The sequence below is a fragment of the Rutidosis leptorrhynchoides genome, unplaced genomic scaffold, assembly GCF_046630445.1.
Source record: "Rutidosis leptorrhynchoides isolate AG116_Rl617_1_P2 unplaced genomic scaffold, CSIRO_AGI_Rlap_v1 contig313, whole genome shotgun sequence".
Classification (NCBI taxonomy): Eukaryota; Viridiplantae; Streptophyta; class Magnoliopsida; order Asterales; family Asteraceae; genus Rutidosis; species Rutidosis leptorrhynchoides.
The window spans coordinates 7,070-19,040 of NW_027266556.1; the positions used below are offsets into that span (position 1 = coordinate 7,070).

Here is an 11,971-nt window from a genome sequence, read left to right on the forward strand (position 1 = left end):
TCGTGGTTACATGGCGGATGAATTAAGTGGCTTTGGTTTTCGGGGCGACGACGGTTGAGCGGAGGTGGGTCATAATTATATGGTGGCGGAGGTGGGTCGTGGTTACATGGCGGCGAAGGCTCGAGCAGCTGCCATGATAGCGTCGAAGGCAGAGGGATGGGAGGAAGGCGGCGCATTTGGGGTTTTACTGTTTGCGCGTGATTCGTGAAGGATAGATGGAGGAGACGATGGAAAAGTTTAGTTTTAAACGATACCGTTAAAAGAAATAAGTGACGTGGAATTTTTAGTCCACATGTAATTTTTACATAAAGCACCATATATTCACCACCCAGAAACCATATCTAAGTCCACTTCTATCGAAAAACGAACTGAATCGATTTTTTCTCATATCAAAAAAAACGAAAAGAAAAATATGTTGGGCTGAAAATGAACCCCAATCAAATTGGACCCAAGATGGCCCAAATTTAGTCTCAGCCTATAAATAACAGACATGAACCGTAATCCCTAATTATAAATACACAGTACTATTCATTTCTCAGACAGTATTTTCTTCGATTCATTTAGAATCTTCTTCATCTACCTTACATTACCCTTTTCCTTTCATCTAATGAAACCTAGCCGCAATATCACCACCACCGCCATGCACTGACGGCGCCGCCGGAAAACTTAAATCTCCGGCCTCAAGTTCCGTTTCCGATTCTTATCATTTCTCATCTCTTCAGGCGTCTCCTCAATCGTCATCTCATCTACAGTAAAACGCTCTTCAAAACATTCATACCTCGTCTCTCGATTTTTGGTTAGTCTCACTTCATGATTTCACGATTACGGCTGATTTATTGCTTTTTAATTTGATTTTTGTGTCGGTTTTTGCTTTTTTGTGATTAATTTGATTTTTAGGGTTTAGTCGATTTTATGTGTTTTCTGGGTATCAGATTCGCTCTTTGATTCTTTGTATGCTAGTCATGATACGTAGTTCAATTTTATGGCTTGTCTGTGTCGTTGGCTCGTTGCCGAAGATGACTTGCCATTCTTCTTCCCCCTTTCTTTGGGAACTGCAATTTGGCTTTATGATAATTATAAGAGAGCTAGCTATAAGGTCACATTGGGTTTTTGACTAGGTTAGCTGCATGGATAGAAATGAATCCCTTAAAAACATGAATGTGCTTCTTAAAATTTGGGTTTTACGGTGTTTCATGAAGTGAATACGTTTTTCATTCAAATCAATTGTGTTTCTCTGTGCTATACTCATCACTGAAACTTTTATTTGAGCTATTGAAGCCAATCAAATAATTTTTCTGAAATGCAGTGAGCAAAGTAGCTAGCAATGGCCAGCGGAACAAAACCTGGAGTAGAGAATCTTTATTCTATTAATCTTGGGAATTTCAGCGAACGATTGAAGTCTTTATATTCGAGCTGGAAGCAGCACAAATCTGACCTCTGGGGCTCATCTGATGTCCTCGCAGTAGCAACGCCGCCAAACTCTGATGATTTGCGTTACCTGAAATCTTCTGCACTTCACACTTGGTTGTTTGGTTATGAGTTCCCTGAGACAATCATGGTTTTCACAAAGAAGCAGATCCACTTCTTGTGTAGCCAGAAAAAGGTATCTCTGCTTGAACCTGTGAAGAAATCCGCCAAGGAAGCTGCAGCATTGGATGTTGTGATGCATGTGAAGGGAAAGGGTGATGATGGAAGTACGATGATGGATGCGATATTTCATGATATTCGGGATTCTGAAACTATTGTTGGACATATTGCAAGAGAACCTCCTGAGGGGAAACTTTTAGACCTGTGGGACTCGAAACTTAAGAGTGCAGGGTTCCAGCTTTGTGACATAAGCAATGGGTTATCAGAGTTGTTAGCTCTTAAGGACAGTGGTGAAATCATTAATGTGAAGAAAGCTTCTTTCTTGTGTTCAAATGTGATGAATAATGTGGTGGTTCCCAAGCTTGAGAGTGTTATTGATGATGAGAAGAAAGTAACACATTCTTCATTGTCGGAAGAAGCAGAGAAGGCAATAATGGACCCATCAAAAGCTAAAGTAAAGCTGAGAGCTGAAAATGTTGACATATGCTATCCACCCATATTTCAGAGTGGAGGGCAGTTTGATCTCAAGCCTAGTGCTACAAGCAATGATGAGTTACTGTACTATGATTCTGGAAGTGTAATCATATGCGCTGTTGGAGCACGCTATAACAGTTACTGTTCCAATGTTGCAAGGAGTTACCTTATAGATCCTAATGCCCTACAAAGCAAGGCTTATGCAGTACTTCTCAAAGCTCATGAAGCAGCAATTAATGCATTGAAGCCTGGGAACAAAGTCTCTGCCTCATATGAAGCAGCACTTTCAGTGTTTCAGAGTGATGCTCCTGAATTCATTCCGAACTTGACCAAGTCTGCTGGAAGTGGCATTGGTATTGAGTTTCGGGAGTCGGGCCTGAACCTTAATTCAAAGAATGATCATGTTCTAAAACCGAATATGATTTTCAATGTCTCACTGGGTTTGCATAACCTACAAAATCAGACTAATAAACCAAGGAATCAGATTTTTTCGTTGTTGCTTGCCGACACAGTTATTGTTACCGAAAAGGGTGCAGAAGTGTGCACATCGAAGAGCTCCAAAGCTGTTAAGGATGTTGCTTATCAATTCAATGATGACGATGAAGAGGAACAGAAACCTAAAAGAGAATCTATTGTCACTGAACGCTTAAAGTCAAAGACAACAACTAGGTCCGATAATCATGAGTCAAAGGAAGAGTTGAGGAGGCAGCACCAAGCTGAACTTGCCCGTCAGAAGAATGAAGAAACTGCTCGGCGTCTTGCTGGTGAGGGCAATGGGGCAAAAGACAGTCGTGGTTCTGCAAGGTCTTCATCTGATTTGGTGGCCTATAAAAATGTCAACGATCTTCCCCCTCCAAAAGATTTGATGATTAATATTGACCAGAAGAATGAGGCTGTGCTTCTACCTATTTATGGAAGCATGGTTCCTTTTCATGTATCTACCATAAGGACAGTTTCCAGCCAGCAGGACACGAATAGGACTTGCTACATCCGGATTATATTCAACATACCTAGCAATGCTCAGGATGCAAGTTCATCAAAGTATCAAGGAAGCATCTTCTTGAAGGAAGTTTCATTTCGATCCAAGGACCCAAGGCACATCGGTGAAGTAGTGCAGAGTATCAAAACTCTTAGGCGGCATGTCATGGCCAGGGAATCTGAGCGAGCCGAGAGGGCCACATTGGTCAGCCAGGAGAAACTTCTGGTAAGCATATACCCCACTGAAAATCTGAAAACTTGTATTATGTAGAAGTTATTAGTATTAACTTAAAATGAACTTTAATGGCGTCTTTATTAGAGCGTGAAAATCGTTTCATGAGAAAAACGATTATTACAGTTTTAGTTATAGCCCAATCTTTCATTTGAAGTTTAAACTTTTTCTTCTACTTGTTGATGGGAACTGCACTTGTTCATTGTAATCTGTCATTGGTTGGCACTCTATTCTGTTTAGTTCTTTCGCGTAGCCCAAAAAAGATTCTCCAGAGGAAATTGATTTGTGAAGGGTAAACAAGAATTATTCATGGATTTTAGAACGCAAATAGTTATAAAATATATACATAAATTCTTGATTTACTATGAAACCCTCTGACTTTGAATCCTTGCTCTGTCACTGCTTCAGGTTGCAGTAAACCGATTCAAGCCAATAAAGTTGCTCGACCTCTGGATCCGTCCTGTTTTTGGTGGTCGTGGAAGGAAGCTCCCAGGGACGCTTGAAGCTCATACTAATGGATTTAGGTATTCTACCAGCAGGAACGATGAGCGTGTGGACGTGGTGTTTTCAAACATCAAACATGCATTTTTTCAACCTGCTGAGAGAGAGATGATCACTCTTCTTCATTTCCATCTGCATAATCACATAATGGTCGGAAACAAGAAGACCAAGGACGTGCCGTTTTACGTGGAGGTCATGGATGTGGTTCAGACTTTAGGAGGTGGGAAAAGATCCGCCTACGACCCAGATGAGATCGAAGAAGAACAGCGGGAAAGGGAAAGGAAGAACAAAATCAACATGGGTTTCCAGAGCTTTGTGAATAGGGTGAATGATTTGTGGGCCCAGCCTCAGTTTAAAGATCTCGACCTTGAGTTTGACGTGCCTTTGCGTGAGCTCGGGTTCCATGGAGTTCCTCACAAGACAAATGTTTACGTCGTGCCAACGTCAAGTTGCTTGGTTGAGCTGGTAGAGCTCCCTTTCCTTGTGGTCACCTTGAGTGAAATAGAGATTGTGAACTTGGAGAGAGTTAACGGTGGACAAAAGAGTTTTGATATGACTATTGTGTTCAAAGACTTCAAACGCGATGTACTTAGGATCGATTCCATCCCCTCTACGTCGCTTGACGGCGTTAAGGAATGGTTGGACACGACAGATATCAAGTTTTTTGAGAGTCGGCTGAATTTGAACTGGCGGCATATTCTGAAGACCATTACTGATGACCCACAGAGTTTCATAGACGATGGAGGCTGGAATTTCTTGAATATCGATGCGAGCGACTCCGAATCAGAGAAATCCGAAGAATCGGACCAGGGTTACGAGCCGTCTGACGTGGAACCAGAATCTGAATCGGAAGACGACGATTCCGACAGCGAGTCTTTGGTTGAATCTGAGGAAGACTCGGAGGAAGAACCTGATGATGACTCGGAGGATGAGAAAGGGAAGACATGGGAAGAATTGGAGAGGGAAGCGAGCAATGCTGACAGGGAGAAAGGAGATGAATCGGACAGCGAGGAAGAGAGGAAGAGAAGGAAGATGAAGGCATTTGGGAAGTCCCGTGCACCTCCAGTTAGTAGCTCGTTCTCTAAGCGACCAAAGATAAGAAGGTAGATGATTGCATTTAAGAATGTGTTCGACGGAGCTTGATCAGTTTCTTTCATGACATTATCTATGTATGTTTCCTTTTGCTACTCCTTAGAGTTTGTTTTCTGACATTAGTTAACTACGTTTTGTGGAAGAAGAGAGGAGATATTGGGTGTATATAAGTTTGCGTTAGCTTATGTGGAGCTAAATTAACATTAGTATTTACTTTTGTCATTTGTTTTCTGATCTTTTTCATCTGAATGCCAAATTAAGTTGAGTATCTTCTTTCTGAATGGCGTGTTCCACCTTTCATGGTACCCCGAGGAGACGGACATTATAATATATGTACATAACCTGAATCTGAATCGGTCGACGATAGTTCTGACAATGCATCATTGGAGGAATCCGATGATAAAGAGGAAGATCCTATCGGTGATGAGTTTATCATCCTATCGGAGATGACACTTATCGTTGATGAATGATGAGATAGAAACGTTTGCTGTGGATTTCAGAGTCCTAAGTACCAAATTCTTGCTCCTTAGTTTAGATATGATTTACGCAATCCTTTTTCCAACCAAACTAAGTTATTCTTTTTTTTTTCTTCTCTGTCAGCAAACTAAGTTATTCTAATAGCAATATACTTAATAATAACCATGTGTCATAATAATAATACATTAATGCATACCAAATGGTCAAATGCTAGAAATAATTATTAATTTTTTTTTTTTTATTATTGTTAGAAAATTATGACAACCAAAACAGCATAGACAATATGGGATACTAATTAAAGATAGTATATATATATTTTTTATGAAAACATCATAATATAAGAATTTATATAGGAGAGTAATAAAGTTATCATATGTGAATAGTATTTTTCTACTATTCATCAAATTTTTGTAAAATCACACTCAAATCACTATTAAAATTATTATAAAGTCATCTTATGATCTTCTACTTTCATCAAATCTTACCATTGATGTTATTTATATATGTTTAATTAATACAAATTCTTACCTTAATTTATTATTTATCCAATTATATAATTTAAAATTACTTATTTATCATTTAAATAAATCATAATTTTAAATGTATTAAAATTGATTACTTAATTACAAAATTATTACATAATCAAGTCTGTAATATTAATATTAAGCTATGGTAAAATTTCGATAGGTTCGGATCAAATAAAAATGAATTTATTAGGTTCGGAAGATAAAAATATCCATTTTAGGGTTTCAATTTAGGGTTGGGAGTCAAATTGGGCTGAGGAACAGTATTTCAGACTGGGCTTCATGCATAGTGATATTGGAAAACGCAAGCACTGGGCCGGCTCTCTCGGCCCATCCGGAACTGTTGGTAAGATTGTAAATATTTCGAAGTCTGCAAGGTAAAATAGTCATTTAAGCATTCAGTCCGGTTCAACTCAACTATAAAACGGACATAACCGAATCGGTTCATTCACAATTTCCTTTCTTCTCCGTATAACTCTCTCGACTCTTGCTCCGTAACTCGTCGCCGTGCCGAATCCGACCCAAAATCCGGCGATTCTGGTCAGGTTTGAGGGCGGACGAGTTGAAGACTACTTATCTAAGTTTTGATTTCCCTGACTCTCTCTCTAACGACTTTAATTCGAGTTTTAGGTTTTCGGTCATTTGAACAAAAATTTGGGCATTTTGCCCGATTCTTTGATATGTTGTTCTACAATGAATTCTAAGCTTAATGATATATGGTTTTTATTTTAATTCGATTTGTAATTTGCTTGGAATTTTATCTCACAACTTCGGTTTGCTTCGTCGAGGTTCGATTTGGCTTGGAGGAGGTTAGAGACGACGAGAGAAAGCTTTTTCACTCTTGGAACAGGCTGGAAATCAGTTGGATTGCCTTGAGTTGACTCGACCAGCCACTGAGTTGACTCGGTCGAGTTGAGTCAGTGAGTGGACTCGATTTGAACACAGGACAGATAAGTTTCTTTCTCTTTAATTCTTCCTTAACTGTTAAAGTTTGTTTTCTGTTAGTATTAAAAATATGTATTCCTGATATAAATATGAGTTGATCTCCCTTCAATTGCTTAAGATTTATAAAAGTTTCACCGCCATTGTGAACATTCACAATGAAAGATCACTTAAATTTTGGTTTGCTCCTATTTGTGGCTTGATTTACACAATACAGATAGTGATATTTTCAATTACTTTAGAGAGAGAATAGCAAGCATATGCAACAACGAACTTGCAATTAATTTGTAAGCCCTTCCATGCCGTCTCAATTATTTTAGTTATTATGTGAAAATTTTCATAAGCGGCAACTCATCTACAAAATGAAGTCTTATGTTTGACATGATTTTTTAAGCTTATAACTGTTCGAAAAGTATATAAAATTAGGATTACTAAACTTGAGTTGGGAATAGCTTAGAGGAAGGGTATGAATATTCAAGAGGTATGAGAAGGTTTATTCCCAAAAATTAATTTGTTATACTAATGAGTCACATTAACGAGTATTTTTTTTTTTTTAAATAAAATAAAAATTACAGCACATCTTTGAAGCAGGCTTGCTTGAATTCTATGGTTTTTATATGAATTGAGAGTAAACCTAACTTGAATTAAGAACTTAGGCAGAATTGGTCATTTTTAAGTTTATAATGGTGTTTTTTTTTTGGTTTAATAAATCTGATTGAATATATGTACATGAATCTGATTTGATTTTTTATTTGGAATTAATTTTATCATATAAGTATATGCTGGTCCATTTTCATGAATCAAGAGAAGGCAGATAAGATTTTCAGACATTTCTTCCGAATGGGTTCATTGCAGAATTTTAAATGTCTCATAAATTGATTTTCATACAAGTTGTATCGAAAAATGACGTTCTGTTATTTGTCGTGCAAACCCGCATTTCATGTATAAGATTGCGACAGTTCAAGAGTAATTCGCTATGTTTTTCAATTTTCTTACGATTGCACTTTTTTGTATGCATACAGGCTGATATGTTTGCGGCTTCATTATATATTATAATATTCTATTTTGAGATTGACCAATTTGGGATTTGAGTTGTTATATATATTGATCAATAATATAGATAGGGATGATATGCTGATTCGTTCCCGAGTTTAAGAATATGCAGTGAAACAGAATATGCGATATAATTAAAAAAGACAGTGATTTTGTCAAATCACTAAACAGATATAGACTCATGGCAATTGATTTGTGTTCATGAATGTTTTCAGGTGTCAATAATCATGTCGAGTTTGGAAGAACCACTTGGTTTTGACAAGCTGCCAAGCATGGACACTATTGATAGGATTTAGAGGTTTTCAAGTGCTTGTCAGACTACAGCTGACGATATGGAAATCGAAAACTGCTGGAGTGAAGGGAGGATTTATAACACTTCTAATAGCTGTAGGTCAGTGATATTTCATGAATAACTTCACTCCTCGTGATCGCCTACGTAAATTTTTATTATAGTTGGTTATGTAAGAAAATGGGTGGATTTTTATTCGTTGCAGTGAAGATGAGGAATTTCCTTGGAGAAAACATGCAAAAAATGCTTCCAAAAATGAATCCTTCAAGCGAAGGACATCAAGCATTGGAAGAACTCACAAGATATATGGACAAGTTTGTGATTCATACTTCCCGACTCATCAATATGACTCACACTGTAACGACAGTGACATTAGGGATATGACAAATAAGGTATTTCGCTAATAATCTTGTCCGATCACCATGAGCCTCAATTTACTTTTTTGTATGAATCATCGTTTTCGCCTTCTGCATTTCAATACTTTACTTACTTGAGTTGTTAACAAGAGTCTTTTACTTCACAAAACAGTTCTTCAGAGAAATACCTAAATTTGTGAAGATAGTAGAAGTAGGGTCAAGGGATGGATTACAGAATGAAAAAAATAGGATACCTACAGCCATAAAGGTTGAATTGATTCGTAGATTGGTATCTACTGGCCTGTCAGTTGTAGAGGCAATAAGTTTTGTATCATCCAAATGGATTCTTCAGGTAATTTGGCTCTTTTGACAGAATATATAAGAAAATTCTTATTCTTTCAATCTATCTATCTATCAACACATGTATGTTATCTTTCAGCCAACACAACCCCCATTTGAAATCGTTCTAACATCCTTTGGTTTATTTCATAGCTAGCATATGCTAAGGATATAATGGAAGGAGTTCGGAATATAGATGGAGCTATATTTCTTGTTCTTATACCTAACTTAAAAGTAGGTAAATTCTCTCGCTGATCGAATAAACCAACACTTAAAAATTATCACTATATTTTGACCGGGATTGTCCGCATCGTCTAGGACTTTCAAGCAGTCATGGCAGCCTGTGCTAAGGAAGTAGCTATTTTTTGCATCTGCTTCCGAGTCATTTTCCAAGTCAAACATAAATCGTACCATTGAAGAAAGTTCGGTTCGCTACGAGCTGTTACTCGTACTGCGAAAGAGCTCTCAATTCTTGAGAGAAGGTATGTTTTATTCCTCTGTTCTGATTACTTTTTGGTTAATGTTCTATTTATTTCTATACTTCTCATTGTAATCAACTTCTGATGAAATATTTCAAATGTTTAGTCCATCGGTTACTCATATGTATTTCAGTTATATATTTTCTGTTTCTGAGATAGGTATTACTTTCTGACAGGTATGTATCCTGTGTTATCGGCTGTCCGGTGGAAGGAATAATATCTCCTTCGAAAGTGGCATATGTGGCTAAGAAATTGCTTGACATGGACTGCTACGAGATATCTCTTGGTGACACAATTGGAGTTGGAACCCCAGGTTGTTACTACATTTTTTCACAAACTTAAAAAAACATGACATTTTGAGAAGGGTTATGACTTTCTTCTATTCTTTGTTTTTTTTTTCTTTGTGACAGGTACTATTGTCACTATGCTTGATGTTGTAATGTCTATTGTTTCCATGGAAAAGATTGCTGTCCACTTTCATGATACTTATGGGCAATCCAGGTAAAATAAATAAAAAAAGAGAATAATGTGTGTTGTCTTTCCGAGTCTTGAAAATTTCATTGAGCTAATTTTCGTGTTGATTAGGCAGCTGCATACAGTCGCGGGCCTTGCTCTAGTTGTATGTATATGGTAGCCAATACTCCGGAGACGAATTCATCGACTGCACTGCGTACGTCTCACAGGTTTTTAAATAAATCAATAGATGTCCATGTGTCAAGGAGACAAATTTGATTCCTAACAAATCGGATCACAATATTCTATTTCAACTTTGCAAGAACAACTCATGTATATACACTGCAAAAATCCTTAATAATAGAGTTTAGCTAAAGTCAATTGTGGCAACCTCCCCCCACTCGCCACAACTTTTTAAAATAATCACGTCATATCTCTATAAATCTGTAAAGTATCGCTCAGATTTCTACCACACAGAAATTCATAACTTCTCAGCCAATACATTTGCCAGCACTTATTACTACACAGAAGTTCCCATGAAACCTTTTCGATTGGCTTCCACATTTTGCCTTTTTCCTAATACTCATCTGTTTCAATTTTTCCATTGTTACTTCTTCAACTAATGGGAATCAGAGAGATAAAATATCATTACTTCAGTTCAAGAAGATGATCATCGATGATCCGCTTGACGCCATGTCCTCTTGGAAAACAACTACTCATTTCTGCCAATGGTATGGAGTTACATGTGATCGCGGGCACGGGAGAGTGACGGTGTTAGACCTTCATTCACTAAAGCTCACAGGCTCAATCTCTCCATATATTGGAAACATGAGTTTCTAAAAAGAATAAGCCTACAAAATAATAGCTTCAATTCACATATACAGCCAGAAATCGGTTATTTGCGCCGGTTGCACGTTCTAGAGTTGTACAACAACTCGATAGGAGGCTCGATTCCTCCGAATATGTCAGCTTGTATTCCTTGGTAGAGCTTCATATTGGAAATACCAATCTGGATGGGAAATTCCTTCAGCACTAGGCCAGTTACCAAATCTAGAAATACTACGTCTTTACGATAACAAGCTGACTGGAACGATTCCTCCTTCTTTGCGGAATATATCTACTCTATCTGTACTTTCTATTGGAAACAATCATCTATTTGGTGAGATCCCTAGTAGCATTGGCCTTCTAAAAAAAACTTACTTTTCTTGCTTGTTATGATAATAGCTTAACAGGTATCATACATCCATCAATCTTCAATCTCACTAGTCTCACCATGTTTGAGGTCGGAGGGAACCAAATCCAAGGAAACCTTCCCACAAATATAGGTATAACACTGCCAAATCTCCAGTTCCTCATAATCGACGAAAATAACTTTACGGGGAATATTCCTGTTTCATTATCTAATGCCTCAAATCTCCAAGTTTTGCAAATTCCAATCAATAGTTTTACAGGACAAGTTCCTTCTTTTAAAAACTCATCCGAGTTACGGGCGTTTAGAATATGGGAAACCATCTTGGAAGTGGAGAAGCAGTGGACGACTTGAATTTTCTCTGCTCGTTAGCAAATGCTACCAAGTTAGACATGCTGTCAATGTATAACAACAACTTTGGTGGCCCATTGCCCAAGTGCATGAGTAAACTCACAACTAGTGTGACGTGGTGGAACCTCGGGGAAAATCAAATATCAGGAAACATACCGACATGGATTGAAAATTTAACTAATACTAAGATCCAGGGAAACATCCCGCCTTCACTTGGTAATTTAAGTGAGCTAGAATACCTTGTAATGAACAGTAACAATCTTCATGGAAGCATCCCTCAAAGTCTCGCTAATTGCAGAAAGTTGTCCAGATTTAAACTTTCGGATAATAATCTCAATGGCTCAATACTTTCTGGGATTCTCAATGCAAATTCAATAGTTTCTTGCAATGTCTCTATCAACAAATTGACCAGCACCATACCTCTTGTTGAAAGTCAGAATCTAAACTTGGGTGAGCTAGATCTCTCAAACAATATGCTATCAGGTGAAGTTCCTAACACTTTCGGAGGTTTAACAGCCTAGAAATCTTATACATAAATGATAACTATTTTCATGGAAAAATTCCTTCCACTTTAAGTTCACTGCGAGGCCTTAAAGCTATATATTTTTCGAGTAATGATTTGTCAGGTGGGATTCCTGAATTCCTTTCGAGCTTG

General features: G+C 37.7%; 1 protein-coding gene and 1 pseudogene across 1 annotated transcript; both read left to right on the plus strand.

Moving 5' to 3' along the window:
• Positions 1 to 1,324: 1,324 nt before the first annotated feature.
• On the plus strand, positions 1,325 to 4,879 carry LOC139882832 (FACT complex subunit SPT16-like). Its single transcript, XM_071867095.1, has 2 exons — positions 1,325 to 3,265; positions 3,680 to 4,879. The coding sequence occupies exons 1-2, from the start codon at positions 1,325 to 1,327 to the stop codon at positions 4,877 to 4,879; spliced, it is 3,141 nt and encodes a 1,046-aa protein (XP_071723196.1).
• A 3,208-nt stretch (positions 4,880 to 8,087) lies between these two features.
• Positions 8,088 to 10,994, plus strand: LOC139882833 (hydroxymethylglutaryl-CoA lyase, mitochondrial-like; annotated as a pseudogene).
• The last annotated feature ends 977 nt before the right edge of the window (positions 10,995 to 11,971 follow it).

Bases quoted from the DNA above. Each gene is read 5' to 3' on its own strand.
- LOC139882832 (XM_071867095.1), top strand. From the start codon at position 1,325: ATGGCCAGCGGAACAAAACCTGGAGTAGAGAATCTTTATTCTATTAAT. The intron at 3,266-3,679 runs GTAAGCATATAC...TCACTGCTTCAG, and splicing joins TCAGCCAGGAGAAACTTCTG to GTTGCAGTAAACCGATTCAA.